The sequence below is a fragment of the Mytilus californianus genome, unplaced genomic scaffold (assembly GCF_021869535.1).
Source record: "Mytilus californianus isolate M0D057914Y unplaced genomic scaffold, xbMytCali1.0.p SCAF_2, whole genome shotgun sequence".
NCBI classification, from domain to species: Eukaryota; Metazoa; Mollusca; class Bivalvia; order Mytilida; family Mytilidae; genus Mytilus; species Mytilus californianus.
In genome coordinates, this window is record NW_026262668.1 from 10,312,842 (window position 1) to 10,333,360 (window position 20,519).

Genomic DNA, 20,519 nt, shown 5'->3' on the forward strand with positions numbered 1-20,519 from the left:
AAGCCTTGTGTTTAAATTTCATAGAATTCCATTCACTTGTACTAAAGTTATTGTCTGGAAACCAAATGTCTTCAGACAACGACGACAACGTGATAGCAATATACGAACGCAAATATTTTGCGGTCGTATAAAAACCAAAACTTATTTAAAAGATGAAGAGCTTACAAACTAAAAAGGACAAAAAGTATAGCATAGACGTTTACATAGACATAGAAAATTTTATTTTGATTCAGCATAGCATAAAACATACAATTTATCAAACATAAGGTCTCATGAGATTTTTACCGAATATATAAATGTATATAAAACAAATAAAACAAAGCATCATGCACATAAAAAACATACAGCTGAATAAAGCCATGCAACAACCAAAATTTCATATTTCTAGCAATCTTGTATAAAAATTTATAAATTAATTTAAAAATTTAAATAGAACTGTTTGACAAAAAAACCAAGTGCCTCTACGGGTCACCTGACAGAATGTCAGCAGTGTAAAAATTAAAAAGTTTAAGATAAGCACTAGATAACAAAGCAATTCATAAAAGCTAAACATTTGAGTTACTGAATAAATATGGAAAGCAGTACGATAATAAACTAATAACTTTTTTTAAATGAGATTGCAGAGCTGACAGTATATTAGCGAAAGCCAAGACAAGTATAATCGGAGCTTTGCATGAGGCAGATGTATTCCTTGATTTAAGATAATTTCATGTCAGTACAGGTACCTAATATAAGTACTGTAGTATGAGAAGGTATAATAAGGCAACATTTTTTGGCTCCTTGAATTTGAAAATCAAAAAGTATAAATCTACCAGATAATAATGCATTATCTAAGTTGTCTGTCAGATTCCTGTATTATAGTTTTGATTTTTGTTTTAACATTGGCATTAAGGCTAGACACTTCTTACATTTTCTGCAAAAACAACAAAAACTGCCAAAATACCTTCTTATTGAGATCTTGTCTTTAATATTTAGATACGAGGAAGAGCTTTACCTCAAGAGATACTTTTTCTACAAAATGTATTTGACAAAGATGTTTCAAATGTTAAAATATCTTTTTGGGTAAAGCTTCATATATATTTTGACCAAAATCTTTGTGTGAAAGGCCATTGTAGGACAAATACATAAATTTCTTCATTTTTTTTTACATCAGAAGTGATATCACAAGTGACCTTTCTGCCCTATAGTTTTCAGATTAAAGCAACTGATTCATTAATCAATAAAAATAACATAATTTAGAAGTTTACTATTTCAGGGGCCAATTAAGGGCTCTTAACATACCGCCACATTTGTTTTCAAGTCTCCTGCCATAATGCAATACCGTTGTTATGTGTTTTCACATCCATTGCTCATCAACTTCCTGTTTACTGAATTACTATATTTTTACACATGATAACCATGTCTAAAATTTCAGCACTTTTTCTCAGGAACTACGAATCAGAGCTTTCTTGAAATATTGTATCAAGTTTTCACATCCGTCGCTCGTCAATTCTAGCAAAACACTTGAAGAAGATGGTTCAAAAATAGACAACCAGACAGAAACTGTTTGGATTAAATTGCACTTGTGCAATCTTTACTCCCCAAAAATAGTGAGTCATTATGTTTGCATTGAAAAGTTGATGGGAGACCTATGCCAATTTAATATACTATTCATGTTATGCAAATTGCTGTATATTTGTGTAGCATGAATAGGGTTTAGGTTATTTTCTTTGAAAGACAGAATAATAAAAATAAGAAAGAAGTATTCACGTCATCTGGATAGATAGAACCAGTTTGTGGTTAGTTCATAGCCTTAGTCGCAATGCTAGACATAGGTATTACAATCAGGCAGCCAAGGCAGCAGCGGCGACGGCGTAAACTATTTGTAGAAAGCTTTATATTTCAGATGCCAGAAGACCTGGATGCTTCATACCTTGTATGCAGATACCTTATGTTACAAAGTTTCTGTCTGTCATATGTCCATTGTGCTTGATCTCATTTTCATGGTTCAGTGACTGCTTGAAAAAAATTATAGTTTTTTTAAAAGTGAAATACTCACTTATTATGAGTAAGAGATAACAATATTTGGTATATGGGTTCCTTGTAAGGTCTCACCTGACCTCGACCGCATTCCATGGATCAGTGACCAAGGTTAAAGTTACGTGGTCAAGTCCATATCGGATACTATAAGCAGTAGGTCAACTATATTTGGTGTATGGAATGCTTGTAAGGTTGACATGTCCTACTGGCAGGTTTCATCTGACCTTGACCCCAATTTCATTGTTCATTAGACAATGTTAAGTTTTTGAGGTTTGGTCTATTTCCTCGGATATAATAAACAAAAGGTCAATTATATTTGGTGTATGGAACGATTGTAAGGTGTACATGTCCATGTCTGTCTGGCATGGTACATATGACCTTGACCTAATTTTCATTGGTCAATGATAAGTTTTCATAATTTTGTTAATCAGATACTATAAGCAAAAGGTAAACTATATTTAGTGTATGGAATGACTGTAAAGGTGTACATGTCTGTCTGGCATGGTTTATATGACCTTGACCTCATTTTCATGGTTCATTGGTCAATGTAAAGATGTTGTGGTTTATTCTGTTTCTTGGGTACTATTAGTGATAGGATCACTATATTTGGTGTATGGAATTATTGTAAGGTGTACATGTCTGTCTGGCATGGTTCATCTTACTGTGACCATTTTCATAGAAAATTGATAATGTAAAGTTTATGTGGTACTGGTAGTATACCTTCATATTACAGAATTTCAACATGAAACAGGCAAGACATTTCAGCATGTGCACTCTTGATAAATATAACTAGTGGAATAACTCTTACTCTAATTTTTTAACCTACAACCAAAGTAAGCAATAATCAAGGAGTAGCATGCAATGTTGTGCAAAGAATACCCCTACTTATTATTAGACATTGAAGAAAAATTTCAGGCTCAATTGCTTACATCCACATTACTTGGACTCTGGTAGATAGGTGTCATTGGCAATCATACCAAAACTAAAACTAGAGGCTCTAAAGAGCCTGTGTCGCTCACCTTGGTCTATGTGCATATTAAACAAAGGACACAGATGGATTCATGACAAAATTGTGTTTTGGTGATGGTGATGTGTTTGTAGATCTTACTTTACTGAACATTCTTTCTGCTTACAATTATCTCTATCTATAATGAACTTGGCCCAGTAGTTACAGTGGAAAATATTTTGTAAAAATTTATAAAAATTTACAAAATTTATGATAATTGTAAAAAATTGACTATAAAGGGCAATAACTCCTTAAGGGGTCAACTGACCATTTTGGTCAAGTTGACTTATTTGTAGATCTTACTTTGCTGTACATTATTGCTGTTTACTGTTTATCTCTATCTATAATAATATTCAAGATAATAACCAAAAACTGCAAAATTGCCTTAAAATTACCAATTCAGGGGCAGCAATCCAACAACGGGTTGTCTGATTCATCTGAAAATTTCAGGGCAGATAGATCTTAACCTGATGAACATTTTTACCCCATGTCAGATTTGCTCTAAATGCTTTAGTTTCAGAGATATAGGCCAAAAACTGCATTTTACCCCTATGTTCTATTTTTAGCCATGTCGGCCATGTTGGTTCATTCATGTCCAGTGTACAAAGTAGTACCGATATTGTCGACATCGCAAAGTAGGCAATGTTGACACAATATTGTACAACGTTGTCGATATCGTTTCATACTCTAATCTACATCGTTGACATTGACGATATCGCGAAGTAGACAATGTCGACACGATATTGTACAACGTTGTCGATATCGTTTCATACTCTTGTCTACATCGTTGACTTTGACGATATCGCGAAGTAGACAATGTCGACACGATGTTGTACAACGTTGTCGATATCGTTTCATACTCTTGTCTACATCGTTGACATTGCCGATATCGCTAACACATTACTCGTTTTTACATTGTTAATTTTGAATACAACGATGTCGACATTGTGTTGTACTACTTTGTCGATATCCTTTCATCATCTTGTCTCTGCATGGTTGGCATTGCCGACATCGCGAAAAAGACAATGTCAAAACACTGTATTACAACGTAATCTATAATGTCAACATCGCAAAGATGTTGAGGAGGAGGAGAAGGAAGAGGACGAGAAGGAGGAGGACGAGGAGGAGGAGGAGGATAGAGATTTGCAAACATTAAAAAACTGTCCAAATAAGTTCTAATATTAAGAACATCGACACAGGCATAATATAAATACATTATTTGAAATTGAAATTGATAAACTATACAATTCTTTATTTAAAAAAAAGATGTAGGCGATGTCAACGATGTAGACGGCAAGAAAAACGATGTAGACAATGTCGTCACGATGTTGTCAACATCACGATGTCGGCGATGTCAACGATGTAGACAGGAAAGGGGGACGATGTAGACGATGTCGTCACGATGTTGTCAACATCACGATGTCGGCGAGGTCAACGATGTAGACAGGAGTCGTCCGAAGACACATTGGTTTTCGCACTCTAACTTTAGTTTAAGTGAATGGATCTCTATGAAATTTTACCATAAGGTTCAATACCACAAAAGGAAGGTTGGGATTGATTTTGGGGGTTATGGTACCAACAGTTAAGGAATTAGGGGCCAAAAATAAGCATTTTTGTAACTTCCAGACATAACTTGTGTGTTAGTGTATGGATCTCTCTGACATTGTACCAAAAGGTTCCATATCACAAAGGGAATGCTGGGATTGATTTTGGGGGTATTTGCCTCAAAATATTAGGAATTAGGGGCCAAAAAAGGGGCAAAAAACAAGCATTTTTCTAGTTTCATGACAATAACTTGTGTGTAAGTGTATGGATCTTTCTGAAATTGTACTACAAGGTTCCATATCACAAAGGGAAAGCTGGGATTGAGTTTGGGGGTAATTGCCCAAAATGTTAAGGAATAAGGGGCCAAAAAGGGGCCAAAAATAAGCATTTTTTCTAGTTTCCGGACAATAACTTGTGTTCAAGTGTATGGATCTCTCTGAAATTGTACCACAAGGTTCCATATCACATAGGGAATGCTGGGATTGATTTTGGGGGTAATTGCCTCGAAATTTTAGGAATTAGGGGCCAAAAAAGGGGCAAAAAACAAGCATTTTTCTAGTTTCATGACAATAACTTGTGTGTTAGTGTTTGGATATTTCTGAAATTGTACTACAAGGTTCCATATCACAAATGGAAAACTGGAATTGAGTTTGGGGGTAATTGATCTAAACGTTTAGGAATTGGGGGCCAAAAAACACATTTTTCTAGTTTCCAGACAATAACTTGTGTTCAAGTGTATGGATCTCTCTGAAATTTTTTCCTTTTTTTTCTTTTTTTCCTTTTTTTTTCTTTTAAAATTTTCCATTTTAAGTTGGTTATTTCTGATTTATATTTAAAAGCAAATAATAATGATATGGTAGGAGATACACACCAAACAGGATGTGTAAATTATTATATAATAAGTATTGTGCAAAAGCAAGAAATTTTCAATTGCACAGTATTGCACAATAGCAAGAAATCTTCAATTGCACAGTATTGCGCAATAGCAAGAAATCTTCAATTGCACAGTATTGCGCAATAGCAAGAATCCAATAGCACAATATTGCGCAATAGCAAGAAATTGTCAATTGTGCAGTATTTGCAGGTTTTATTCTTGAATTCTTGGGGTTCTTTAATATGCTGAATCTAACCGTGTATTAAGTTTTTGGATTTTGGGCCTCGTTTTTAAATTGGTCCACATTGAGGTCCAAAGGGTCCAAAATTAAACTTTGTTTGATTTCATCAAAAAATGAATTATTGGGGTTCTTTGATATGCCGAATCTAACCGTGTATTTAGATTCTTAATTTTTGGTTCCGTTTTCAAATTGGTCTACATTAAGGTCCAAAGGGTCCAAAATTAAACTAAGTTTGATTTTAACAAAAATTGAATTCTTAGGGTTCTTTGATATGCTGAATCTAAACATGTATTTAGATTTTTGATTATGGGCCCAGTTTTCAAGTTGGTCCAAATCGGGGTCCAAAATTAAACTTTGTTTGATTTCAACAAAAATTGAATATATGGGGTTCTTTGATATGCTGAATCTAACCATGTATTTAGATTTTTGATTTTTGGGCCCGTTATCAACTTTGTCCACATTGAGGTCATAAGGGTCCAAAATTAAACTTTGTTTGATGTCATCAAAAATTAAATTCTTGGGGTTCTTTGATATGCTGAATCTAACCATGTATTTAGATTTTGGATATTGGACCATAATGGGTGAATGTCCAATTTAAAATTTTTAAGTTCTTAGACCACATTCATTCTGTGTCAGAAACCTATGCTGTGTCAAATATTTAATCACAATCCAAATTCAGAGCTGTATCAAGCTTGAATGTTGTGTCCATACTTGCCCCAACTGTTCAGGGTTCGACCTCTGCGGTCGTATCAAGCTTCGCCCTGCGGAGCATTTTATTTAAACTAGATACCCTAATGATGATTGTGGCCAAGTTTGGTTAAATTTGGCCTAGTAGTTTCAGAGGAGAAGATTTTTGTAAAAGTTAACGGAAATTTGTACTTGATCTGAGTTTTGTGGTAAGAAGTATTGTGTATAAGTTTCATAACATTTGGTTGAGGCAAACTTCAGTTAGAGAACGGAGACGAAAAATTCAGAAATTCAATGCCTGCCAGTGCCTAGCAAAATCATTTGATACAGAAGCTGAGAAATATGCAACTGAAATTACAGACAAAGGGTTGGACAGACAATGTCATTGCAGTATCACATGGGGATGTAATACAAAAGTAAAGAATAAAATTCAGCATTTCAAAAAGAATTAGCATAAACTAATCAAAATTTTGATTAGTACTCCTAATCAATCTTGATCAAGATGAAGTTATGATAAAGCTTTTCCATTTTATTACAATTCCATAAACGAATGGAAAGAGTAGAACAGCTTGTATGGTAATTATGGCAAATTATAACAGCAGAAGTGCTTGAAATTTTTTATGTTTCCAATGGCATAACTCATACAAAATTTGTTTACTAGCATTCATTTTTCAATGTAAGCCAATGTTAACCTACTGTACAAATTTCATTCTGCTTGGGTAAAAATAGTTTGATTGCATTAATAAACTGTAAACAGATGAAAAATCAGACAGATCACTATATCTCACCTACTTTGTACTGGATAAAACTATTATGTGGCTTGATCTTTTCTTAAGAGAATTGCAGGAAGTAAAAAGATGTTTATTTAGATTTTTTTATTAGTGTTATCTGACAACAGATTGACTGTGTAACTGTTTTATTGTCACTTCTTGATGATGAATATGTTCTTGGTTTATCTCCTCTTGACTTGGATGCCACAGTTTGTGGATAACTCTTTCTATTGCTGGGGCATATACTGAGTGGGATGCTATAGAACTTCTGTACAGCTGAAAAAAAAAATAATCAATAAACATAAATCTGTAACAAGAAAAATACACAAAAGAGCAGAAATATTCCTTGATCGTGATGCATTCCATTGAACAGAAAGTTGCAATTTCATGTCAGAGAATGTTTCCTGATTGGGAGATTTATAATAAAATGTCTACCAACCATTTTTAGATCGGGAAATATTTTCACATATTTGCAACTTCCTGTTCTATAGAATGTCTCCCGATCAGGAAATATTACCTAGCTGTCTGACATTCTTATATCTTATTTTATTTTCAACTATGGAAAATATTGTGGATTGCCCCTTGTTTAATACATTCTTAAAAACACAAAAATACTAAAGAATTCTTTGATTTTTGTGAGAAAAAAACTGCTGCTCCTAAACGCATAATACATTGATAAGACTTAAACCCAAAATATACCCAGGTAAATACATGAAAAGTTTCCTATTTCGAACAGAATGAAAGGTAAATAAATAACCGTAATATTCATATTGTTCAGTTACTTGAAATAAAACCAGAAAATGTGATCACACTTATAGAGTGTTACATACCTGTAATGTTTCCAGCAATTCAAACAGAGTTACTGGCCCTTTACTGGCAGGAAATTGTGCTGATGATAACTGTTCAGCAGCCTTGGCACTACCAATGTCAAAAGGTGGTTTACGACTGGGTATGTGTAGTGCATTTGCTGTTATTGATGTGGCCTCACTACCAACAAAAATTAAAACATGTTTGTATCTAATAAAGACAGACTCACAGTTTAAGAAAGCATGTAAATTCTGTACTTCGAGCTGGCTTTTTAGTAACTACAACTATACTTTGATAAAGTTTTGATAGTTTTAACTATTTCACTTGTACCTATGTTTTTGCTGTCTGTAATAAGTGCTTTCTGATAAAAAGGAGAGAAGATACAAAACGGCCATTCAAAAACCATTTTAGGTTGGAGAAAAACAAACATCACAATGACTTAAAGATAAAGACAAACAACAGAAAACAAAACACTGCAAAGAATAAAATAAGATGGCAGCTAGCATGGCTCGAAAATATCTTAATTGATTTTGTTGAATATTATGCAGACAAGTTTTGGAATTTAGGTCAGTTATTCAAATCAGTCTGTGAACACTCACACAACATATATTCAGACTACAATGTACTGACAATTTATGACAAGACCTAAATTGGGCAATAACAATATATTTTGTGTGCCTTAAGCCCATAATATAAGCTGCTTTACATTAATTGAATTAGGTATTGACAGGTCACTTGGAATCCAATTTTAAACCCCAACAATACTTGGTATGCTTTTTTTTAACCAATATTCTTAAATGTTACTTTCATCATGCTACAAATTGATATTGACTAACTAACAGACAGAGGGTTTAGTACTAGTAAGAAATAGTTATTATATCTTTAGGTTTATTTTTCTTCAGCAAATATGGTGTTGATGGCAGAATGGAATACTGGTAGTCCCTGTTAATTTTTTCACAACCTTTCAATATTTTAAATGGCTTTAGGTTAGGTTAAGACAACTGTTTATTGTTGACAACCATATGCTGACCTCTGGATGTCTTTTTTGTTTTTGTTTGGTGTTGTTTCATTCACATTCATACTATAACTAACCTCATTTAAGAAAACTCTGTCATTTCTCATTATTCTTAAATATATATATATTTTTCTTTGTTGAAAAAGGTGGAACCCTTCACTTGTATCCTTCTAACCTTCACTATCCTTCTAACCTTCACTTGTATCCTTCTAACCTTCACTATCCTTCTAACCTTCACTTGTATCCTTCTAACCTTCACTTGTATCCTTCTACCCTTCACTTGTATCCTTCTACCCTTCACTTGTATCCTTCTAACCTTCACTTGTATCCTTCTAACCTTCACTTGTATCCTTCTAACAATTTCCTTCAGCTGTCCATTATTCTTTATAATTGACAGCTGAAATTGACGGTACATAATTGATATTGATAAAAGATTTCCTTTCATTTACTGGTAATTCCTTGATATAAACAGAGACATTTTGTTGAAGTTTCTGAAGTACTCAATACAAATGTTCAAAACTTTCTGCACACAGATATCAGAACGTGAGTTCTTATTATTGTGATATTCACCCAGTCCAATTATTCCCATTAATAAAAACCTTGCAATAATTTCTGAATTTATAGTACTTGTGTTCCCACCTTTCTGAGGAAGTGTCAGCTATCTGAGAAGTATGTCATAGGTAAGGATTTAGTTCTTGTGTTCCTACCTTTCTGTGGAAGTGTCAGCTATCTGAGAAGTATGTCATAGGTAAGGATTTAGTTCTTGTGTTCCCAGCTTTCTGTGGAAGTGTCAGCTATCTGAGAAGTATGTCATAGGTAAGGATTTAGTTCTTGTGTTCCTACCTTTCTGTGGAAGTGTCGTTAATCTGAGAAGTATGTCATAGGTAAGGATTTAGTTCTTGTGTTCCTACCTTTCTGTGGAAGTGTCGTTAATCTGAGAAGTATGTCATAGGTAAGGATTTAGTTCTTGTGTTCCTACCTTTCTGTGGAAGTGTCAGCTATCTGAGAAGTATGTCATAGGTAAGGATTTAATTCTTGTGTTCCTACCTTTCTGTGGAAGTGTCGTTAATCTGAGAAGTATGTCGTAGGTAAGGATTTAGTACTTGTGTTCCTACCTTTCTGTGGAAGTGTCGTTAATCTGAGAAGTATGTTGTAGGTAAGGATTTAGTACTTGTGTTCCTACCTTTCTGTGTAAGTGTCGTTAATCTGAGAAGTATGTTGTAGGTAAGGATTTAGTACTTGTGTTCCTACCTTTCTGTGTAAGTGTCGTTAATCTGAGAAGTATGTTGTAGGTAAGGATTTAGTACTTGTGTTCCTACCTTTCTGTGTAAGTGTCGTTAATCTGAGAAGTATGTCGTAGGTAAGGATTTAGTACTTGTGTTCCTACCTTTCTGTGGAAGTGTCGTTAATCTGAGAAGTATGTCGTAGGTAAGGATTTAATACTTGTGTTCCCATGGCATATTTAAATTTCTTCTCTCTCAACTTGTATCCATTTCTTTTAGATAATACCTGTGATATTATATTCTTTAATTGGTTCTGAAATAAAGAAGAAATCTTTTATTTCCTGAATTAATAGGAATTTTTTTTTAAAATATACTTTTTCGGCAAAACTTTATTGCTAAATTTGTATGTGGAGCTCATTTTCTAAAGCACAAACTTCAATCTGTCTGTCTCTGTTCTCAAGAGTAATACAAGCAATAGACAGTAAAGCCTGTGGTTATTTTTATTCAGTTTTAGTATTGTGATAATGACAACAATTATTTATGAGTTTATTGAATATTGTGCAAAGTGCAGCAAGAGAATATCACATCACTCCTGTAAAATTACTTTGAACAACACTGCTTAAGCACCATGACTTTTCGTCATGTTCGTTGACCAATAATATGTTTATCAAACCAGCATACCCCCCTGTTTACCTCTATTGCCTGCATGATAAGTTTGACTGCTGTATCTGATACATCCTCTAACCCTGTTTCCCAGGCACACACTAACATTCTACCTTGAACCATAGATATATCTGGCACAGCTAATTCTCTTGTGGCAAAATCTGGAAAATAAACAGGTGGCATAGATATAGGAATTAAGTATAAACACATTAGCATAAACCATTGATGGATTAATTGTTGGTGTTAACCCTTTCAGCACTATTAGCTATATCCAGTTCTCCAATTTTGATAGGTGGAGAAAGCAGGACTACCCAGAATTTCACAAAATTCTGTCCAGCGGTTCAAGAGCAGTTGCAGATATAAAAGTGGGACAAAAAACAGACAAGTGAAGGGATGGAAGAATGAAGTCCCTATAAATCACCAGCTTTAGAAAGGGAAGTATAATAAATAGCTACCTGTACATAGTTAATTGTTTGTGAAGTGTGTTATGAAATTCTTACAATTGATGTAGACACATTGCACGGTAAACAATGCTCACAAGACACCAAATTTCAGGAAGCTCTAATAATTTGTAGTTCCTGAAAAAAGGTTTTATAGGAAGAACAGAAATACTGATGGACATATACAGCCAGACAAGGGGTAAATCAGTATACCCAATTTTGAGCAGGGTTATTATCATCTTTGAAAGTGTTACAAATGAACAAATGAAGAACCTGCCTCACCAGTATGTTTCTATATTTAAAATAGTTGATATAGAATTCATGTTTCATCTAACAAATAAGCAAAACTTAAATATAATGTACTAAGTACTTAATAGCTCCAACACAATGTATATAGTATGTTTGACTTACTTATTTCTTCACCCCCTTTATAACTTGCTTGTGGTGCAAAGTTCACTGGATTGGAAGGAACAAATTTCTGAAAAGTGAAGACATATCTTAATTAATGTATCATAATAAAATTATTACAATAATGTTGCATTCAAAACTTAAAGGTGACAAATAATGAATTGTTATATTTGCTTTTTGCTTGTTTAGGTAAAATTCTACTCTCTTACCATCAATACAACTTCTCTCAGACTTTAGATCAATTTCAATTTAATTTAAGAATGTTGTGGTGCTTTGTTGCTATTAATTTCTTGATTGATTATTGGTTTTTAATCCAATCTTGTTTTAGTTAGGTTTATTGTGGTGCAATTTTGTTTGGATGTCCTTACTTTTCAGTCATATATTTACTAATTATATGGTTACATGGGTAAAGGAAATGTTGCCATAAATGTGAATCACATGACAGGAAAGACAACCAAAAGTCTTGGCAATTCCCAAAATTATCCAAACTTGTAGAAATGTTCTTTTGGGCAAGTTTGTGGCATGTTTATCAGTAATGATAAGATCTGAAAATTAGGCCAGCCTGGCATTTTTGCAGTTTTTTCCTTAATAAATGTAAAAAGTTTGAAGGCTTAAGGCAAAAATGAAAGAGAACATTTGACTGATGTTATCTAACATTTATAATACTTCTTCATTTTTTAATTCAAGGGACCCTCCCCAAAAAAATAATCAGAAAATTAGCCTAACCATTACTCTGCATTTCATTACTGTTTTGAATGCACCAATACTTAAGTGCAGGGTGAAGGGTATAAAAAAACAATAATCCTTGAGGCTATCATTTAAAGCTCTTGCATCCAGATGATGATCAAATCTTAACACAAAGCCATGAACAATAACATACAGTCTTACAAATCAATTTACAGTTGCTTTAAACCACGTCATTTGGACTCTGGTGGAAAGTTGTCTCCTTGGCAATTATATGACATACATCTTGTTTTATTTTACAGACATTACCCGTAGACGCTTTGCTGTTGAGATATTATAGATGTGAAAGCCAGGGTATTTTTTATTCCCCCTACCCTCCTTTCCTTGGAATAGGAAATCCATTGAAACTGACCTGTAATGTACTCCTAGAACTGGTAGATTTTCTCCGTAATTTACTTTTTTGTTTAATTCGAGATTGATCAGAAACTCGTCCAGATACACTACTCTCCCTTGGAACTAAAATGAACAAAATGAATATGTTTTTATTGCTATTATACATATGCATATACACGAACAGTGCTACAAGAAAATAACTAAAAAGCCAATTCAAATACTGGGTATATAATCTATTCTGTTCCTTTATGTTTTTCTAAACTGCAGAGGCCTTCTAGCATGTCTAAAATTGAGAATGGAAATGGGGAATGTGTCACAGAGACAACAACCCGACCAAAGAGCAGAAAACAGCCGAAGGCCACCAACGGGTCTTCAACACAGCGAGAAAATCCCGCACCCGGAGGCGGGCTTCAGCTGGCCCCTTAACAAAAATGTGTACTGGTTCAATGAAAATGGACGTCACACTAAACTCCAAAACATATAAATGAACTAAAATAAAAAAACATAAAACTAACAAAGGCCAGAGGCTCCTGACTTGGGACAGGCGCAAAAATCTCAACCCTCCCTAGCATGTTTTGCTATTCATAACAAATTATTTAGACTTCCAAAATAGTGTTCTTTTTGGAATTTTCTTTTCTAATTTCAGCCTAATAAATTGATTGTTAGTTGCTTAATGTCCAGTGGCAATTATTTCATGCATGTTCAGGACGCAGTCTAAAAAATGAAAATCATGTGCATTGCACAGGAATTTATAACCTTTTTCTGATGAGAAAGAAAAAAATCCTTGAATCGCCTGTGTGTCAAACAGGACTTTCACACATCAATCTTATTAAAATACAATCCCGTGTCCAAGCTTTGCTTACAAATTTGCTGTTAAATTTCCAACCCATATGCTTAGAATTATTATATATTCCTAGAACTTACAGATTTTCACAATAATTATTTTTCTGTTCAGCAATTAGTATTAGTATGACACTTTATAACTGTAGTACACTTTTCCTAGAGTAAATAAATCCTGGGATTCAAAATTAAGGCTTCCCTTGATTACAAACCGGTAGACTGAGAAATTTATGCTGGTAGTTATTTCATCAGATCGATCATTACAAAATAATTACATTAGACTTTTCATTTTCAGATCATTTACAAGAAAATAAGTAAAAAAATATATCTCTCAAACTAAGATCATAATATTGGCAATGTTTTAGAAACATTTTTTATGAATTAAATCAACTATTTAAAAGCTAGAATTACCTACCTTGGGATAACTTCATCTAAGTTTTCATGCAAACGAAATTTACATCTTCAGAATTGACATTTCACTTCTCTTCCAAAGAAATTTGAATGTATCAAATTTGTCATTTTGAAATTCATATAAAGGAATACTATGATAAAGTTTTTACATACCTAATGAAGAACTTAAACTCTGACATCTTGACATAATGGCTAACAGGAACTCATTATGGAGATGAACTGAAATACAAAATGAAAAATTGAGGAAAAAAAACAGATACCTTCTTTATGTATCAGTTATCAACACAATGTAATTAATGCATCTCTGACAGTTATCAACACAATGTAATGCATCTCTGACAGTTATCAACACAATGTAATGCATCTCTGACAGTTATTAATACAATGTAATGCATCTCTGACAGTTATCAACACAGAGTAATGCATCTCTGACAGTTATTAATACAATGTTATGCATCTCTGACAGTTATTAATACAATGTAATGCATCTCTGGCAGTTATCAACACAGAGTAATGCATCTCTGACAGTTATTAATACAATGTTATGCATCTCTGATAGTTATCAATACAATGTAATGCATCTCTGACAGATATGAACACAATGTAATGCATCTATGACAGTTATTAATACAATGTAATGCATCTCTGATAGTTATCAATACGATGTAATGCATCTCTTACAGCTATGAACACAAATGCAATATAATGCATCTATGACAGTTATTAATACAATGTAATGCATCTCTGATAGTTATCAATACAATGTAATGCATCTCTGACTAGTTATGAACACAATGTAATGCATCTCTGCATGACAGTTATCAATACAATTTGATGCATCTCTGACAGTTATCAACCCAATGAAAAGCATCTCTGACAGCTACGAACACAATGTAATGCATCTCAGATAGTTATTAATACAATGTAATGCATATCTGACATTTATAAAAACAATAAAATGCAAGCTAAGAACACAATGTAATACATCTCTGACAGTTATAATCAACACAATGTAATGCATCACTGACATTTATAATCAACACAATGTAATGCATCTCTGACAGCTATGAACACAATGTAATGCATCTCTCACAGCTATGAACACAATGTAATGCATCTCTGATAGTTATGAACACAATGTAATGTATCTCTGACTGTAATCTACAAAATGTTATGAATCTCTGACAGTTATCAATACAATGTTATGCAATTCTTATAATCATCCACATAATGTAATGCATCTCTGACAGTAATCAAGACAATCTACCTCAGATTGTGCTTGAGCAAAATGGATGAACAAAGCAGATTAACACAAAAGGCAAAGTGTATGAAATTTTTTCTAGCAACTATATAATTTTGTTCTAAGGATTTAGCAGATACAGGTGTTTTGGGTACAATTCAGATATATTTGAAAAAGTAAAATATTCTGAATATGTACATGATGTATAAGAGGAGAATTTGAAAGATAACAAAGATTTCAACGTCGTTAAAATGATTCACATCTATGTGAGCATTTTCTCCTACCGTTATAAACAATAAACTAATAAATGGACAAATGATTGTACTTCAAAAATTTAAAACAAATTTTAATCAGAGATGTTTAATGAAAGTTGAAAATTAAGGGGGAAAATGCTATACTTGCAAATGTATTAATAACAATTTTCAGCTACATGTATGAAAACAATCTGAATTATTTCCCCTCTACAAATTTTACACATGCATTTGAGATAACATAAAACATACAAATTTTGAAGTCCTCCCATGCCTCAGAAATTCAAGAGGCAAACATTTCTGCCAATAATAATTACCTGTACTTTCTGTAAGTAACTTTCTAGCCTCCAGATCAAAATCTTCTTTGGAAATCTGTAAGATTTAGGTAATTAATCATTTGTTAATATAAAATTGAAAGTTCACAAAATAATATCTTCAAGTACTGAAACATGTAAAAGAATGAATGAAGCTTTTGAAAAGATAGGGAGGATACAGAACCATCTTTGACAAACAAGAGGCTCATAAGAGCCTGAATCCCTCACCTGGTATTTTTTGTGTAGACCTTGCATCAATGATTATTTTACTGTTAAATGTAATTAATGGGTGTTCAAACATGCCTTCAAAATATTCTCTCTATCTATAATAAGTTTCTTCAAAAAACTAAAAATTAGAAAAAAAATCAATTGACAATAACATTCCTGTTGACTTATTTGTAGGTCTAACTTTGCTGAACGTTTCTCTCTATCTATCACTTATGGCAGCCCCCTGCCCCCTTCCCCATAAATCTGTCTCTGATTAAGCAATGGAAGCCAATACTATGAATTGATACATTTTTGTTTATTTGGCTTACCTTTTGTTTAAACCATAACTTTAAATTCTGTAGATATCTGCAATATAAATATGTGTATTGTAATTTAAAATTCAAACAGAAGTAAATGCATGAAATGTAAAGCCATTATGATTTTGAAATAAATAGCAAGTCTGAAGAACATTTAACATCTTCACTTATGAGTTGGTTTATTATGATTGTAATGACACATTTACATGTCATGCATGTACAATACATGTATAAGAATAAAGTCAGAAGAACGTCAAATTTTTAGTATGAGGCTCAGACGCTCTTTAGAAACTGGGGAAGGACAAGGTTCAACCATCTGATGTCAACAGTTTCGTGCTAAATAAAAAAAAATGGTACTTTTCTGACATTGATCTAGTATTAATTTTATTCTGCAGCTATAAATGATGAAAAAGGAAGAAGGTTATGCAAATGCATACAAAATGTGCAAAAAGACATTTTTTACTTAATATATACATGATATATTTTTCTCAGGCTATGTGACATTTTTCATGTTTACTTATCAGCTACCTAATTACTTCACACCTAATTAATGACAATTACCTTTCAATAACTGTCATATGAAACACCTGTCATAATCACAAATCACTGTTAAATTAAATCATTATTAAATTAAAATTAATAACAGTTACATGTAACATGGTTTAAAGATATTACAATATATTGTTTCTTAGCATATTATGTAGATTAAAGATAGTGTTGTAACATTTACCAGAACTCAAGAGTCTCTGTTAAGTGTTATATCAACACAAGCATGCATAGATCTAACTTGAGAAATATACTTTTCCTGTATTGTATAAAGAAAATGCCACAAGTATGTTTTTTTTTCTAATTGACTCTTCAATGCATATATGTATATACATACCAGTATATGAATAGACAAATCATGGAGTTTTAGCAAATTTGAAATTTAATACTCCCAGAAACAAATACACTTATAAGGCTGAACTTGTGAATTAATTAAAATATAAATTGTCAGTAACTGTTTATTGCACCAAAATCATAATAGGCTAAACATTCTGTAACATAGGTATACATTATCAACATGTATATATAACAACAAAGGTTATGAAATGTCTCAGTAACACAGCAGCATAATAATGAATTAACCAGGTACAAAATGACTAACATTCATAATTTATGTATTCACTATTGTAGATAACCTGAATAATCCAGTTGTTACATATCGCTCACTTAGATCACTCCATAGACCTTATTGCTATTTTGGGATCTGCGACACTTGACCCGAGAATTTGCGCCACTTAAACACAACAATCTCTTTTCCTTTGTGGCTTCAGATATTTTATCTTGTGATGTCAAAATTTTACGGGAACTGCTGTGATGTCCAGTAATGGCGGACAAATGGCGATAAGGTGTATTAACAAGATACAATAGTGGATAGAATACAGATATATGAGAATCATCTTGTACCTGTGGGATAGAGGGCAGTGAATTATTGAGTTACTAGCATGTGACTAGTGCAGATTGAAAGTAACAAGTAAACTGGGGCCTAATATATTGATATATAATTTAGTCTAAGAACATGAGATGGTAAAACAAGAGGCTCTCAAGAGCCTGAATCGCTCACCTGTATTTCAGAGGAGAAGATTTTTAAATGTTAGCAAACTTGATGAACAAATTGTGTAAAATTGTCTTTAAAGGGCAATAACTCCTTAAGGGGTCAATTGACAATTTTGGTCAGATTAACTTTTTTGTAGATCTTACTTTGCTGAACATTATTGCAGCTTACAGTTTATATCTATCTATAATAATATTCAAGATAATAACAAAAAACTGCAAAATTTTGTTAAATCTACCAATTTGGTGGCAGAAACCCAACAATGGGTTGTTCGATTCGTCTTATAATTTCAGGGCCAATAGATCTTGACCTATTGAACAATTTTACCCCATATCAGATTTGCTCTAAAAGCTTTAGTTTTTGAGATATAAGCCAAAAACTGCATTTGACCCCTATGTTCTATATTTAGCCATGGTGGCCATGTTTGTCAATGGATCAAAACTTTGGATACAATTTATAAACTACATACCCTAAGGAACATTTAGTTAAAGTTTGAAGGTAATTGGCCCAGTTGTTTCAGAGGAGAAGATTTTTAAATGTTAGCAAACTTGATGAACAAATTGTGTAAAATTGTCTTTAAAGGGCAATAACTCCTTAAGGGGTCAATTGACAATTATGGTCTTATTAACTTTTTTGTAGATCTTACTTTGCTGAACATTATTGCTGTTTACAGTTAATATCTATCTATAATAATATTCAAGATAACAAAAAACTGCAAAATTTTCTTAAAACTACCAATTTAGTGGCAGCAACCCAACAATGGGTTGTTCGATTCGCCTGAAAATTTCAGGGCTGATAGATCTTGACCAATTGAACATTTTAACCCCATGTCAGATTTGCTCTAAAAGCTTTAGTTTTTAAGATGTAAGCCAAAAACTGCATTTGACCCCTATGTTCTATTTTTAGCCATGGTGGCCATGTTTGTCGATGGATCAAAACTTCGGATACACTTTATAAACTACATACACTAAGGAACATTTAGTTAAAGTTTGAAGGTATTTGGCCCAGTAGTTTCAGAGGAGAATTTTTTGAAATAGTTTACGATGACGGACGCCAAGTGATGGCATAAGCTCACATGGGGCCCGAAGCCCGGTGAACTAAAAAGGCACATGCACGTGGAAAGACAGAGGGAGGTGCATTTACCATCCCAATGGAAACAAATGCCTGTACCCAGAAGATTTAGGAGCAGTGACACGTGGGCCTATAATAATAATTAAAACATCAGATACATGTATATATATATATATATATATGTCAGGCATAGTGCAAGGCAATTTGGTGCCACAATATCTCAGTAGCATGAGCATGATGAGTTCGAATCCTGGCCAGGGAAGAACAAAAAAATTTGCTACCGCATTTACAGATCTAACATTGTTGGGCTGTTATTTAGACGAATTATGTATACAGAATGTGTTTTCAGCCTTGTATCACCATCACTGATGATCCTATGGATAAAATCTGTCGTAGAGTTGTCACTGGTTCAGACGTACTTATGTTATAATTATTTCTGTGACTGCATCCTACATTAATTTGTAAAATCCTCTACGATAGATAATTTAGCTGATCTGTAATATCTTCATGCTTTATATATCATGTACTGTGTTACGACGCTAGATAAAAACTGACAAGGAAAGGTAACACCCAGCCACTGAAAGCTTGATTTTTTGTCGAGTCTAGGTGGTTGAGTGGTCTAGCGCGTCAGGTATAGGGCAAGGCGATTTGGTGCCACAATATCTCAGTAGCACAAGTTCGAATCCCAGCCAGGGAAGAACAAAAAAATTTGCTTCCGCAAACTTACAGATCTAACATTGTTGGGCTGTTATTTAGACAAATTATATATATACAAGTCTAAATTGAAAACAACATTTAAACCTATGATTGCGTTGGATAAAAACCGCAATTTTTATAGGTGTGCATGCAAAACAAATTTCTTGGTAGAGGGGTCTAAATACAGCACAAACAACATTTTCCAAAAGACCAAATGAGTGAAAAAGAATATTTTAACAAAACGCATTTAACTAGCAGGTCGAACAACTGATGTTCTTAAATATATATATATATATATATATATATTGACTTTTGTATCAATTATGTCTCTGAAAATTATACATTTATCTGTTAGTGTTACTGTGTTAAGTGACACTGAAAACATTTATAAGTCCTAGAGTGTCAAGTCCGTTCATGTATAAGTCCCAAATAAAAACAGGGCTGCCAAGTCTCACGCATTTTAATCGTGAGACTTACGCATTTTCAATTTCATGCTTATTTGGTGAAATTTTCCTATGAACTATTGTTTTTTCTCTTTGATCTTTACGATTTTGGCCAAATCTCACGCATTAGCATTATCAAAAGTTGGCAGGACTGATAGTATGTAAATAAATTTAAAAAACGCATACGCTGTCATATCATCACCAAGACTGTCTTGAAGTTGTTTTCTGGCAGAGCTCAAATCCAGACTCCCAGACATTTTAACGGAAGTACTGGCAGTTAACTTATCTTTGTTTATTTTTTCTTATTTCCACAAGAGGGCGTGCGATGCAAACGTGGCAAGCATTCCATCAAATAGT

The 20,519-nt window shown here is 33.3% G+C and overlaps 1 protein-coding gene and 1 long non-coding RNA gene across 3 annotated transcripts; one reads left to right on the forward strand and one right to left on the reverse strand.

The window, feature by feature from the left end:
- Positions 1–7,232: 7,232 nt before the first annotated feature.
- On the reverse strand, positions 7,233–20,481 carry LOC127727875 (transcriptional adapter 1-like). Its single transcript, XM_052235024.1, has 10 exons — positions 20,349–20,481; positions 16,368–16,404; positions 15,835–15,889; positions 14,180–14,245; positions 12,795–12,898; positions 11,702–11,768; positions 10,881–11,011; positions 10,352–10,500; positions 7,973–8,129; positions 7,233–7,418 (listed from the first exon to the last, which is right to left on the reverse strand). Exons 1-10 carry the CDS (start codon positions 20,417–20,419, stop codon positions 7,257–7,259), a joined length of 999 nt encoding a protein of 332 aa, XP_052090984.1. The 5' UTR covers positions 20,420–20,481; the 3' UTR covers positions 7,233–7,256.
- Positions 9,154–10,381, forward strand: LOC127727913 (uncharacterized). Of its 2 annotated transcripts, none has more exons than XR_007993897.1 (3): positions 9,154–9,644; positions 9,781–9,848; positions 10,257–10,381. It is a non-coding gene; the product is annotated as an uncharacterized LOC127727913 (long non-coding RNA). The 2 variants fall into 2 exon arrangements; XR_007993895.1 differs by lacking the exon at positions 9,781–9,848 and adding an exon at positions 9,849–9,916.
- Positions 20,482–20,519: the final 38 nt, after the last annotated feature.

Excerpts from the sequence above, each read along its gene's own strand:
- LOC127727875 (XM_052235024.1), bottom strand. The coding sequence starts at position 20,419 with ATGTCTGGGAGTCTGGATTTGAGCTCTGCCAGAAAACAACTTCAAGAC. Across the intron at positions 16,405-20,348 it reads CTTGGTGATGATATGACAGC|ATATCTACAGAATTTAAAGT; the intron begins GTATGCGTTTTT and ends TTTATATTGCAG. Across the intron at positions 14,246-15,834 it reads GTTACTTACAGAAAGTACAG|TTCATCTCCATAATGAGTTC; the intron begins GTAATTATTATT and ends TTTGTATTTCAG.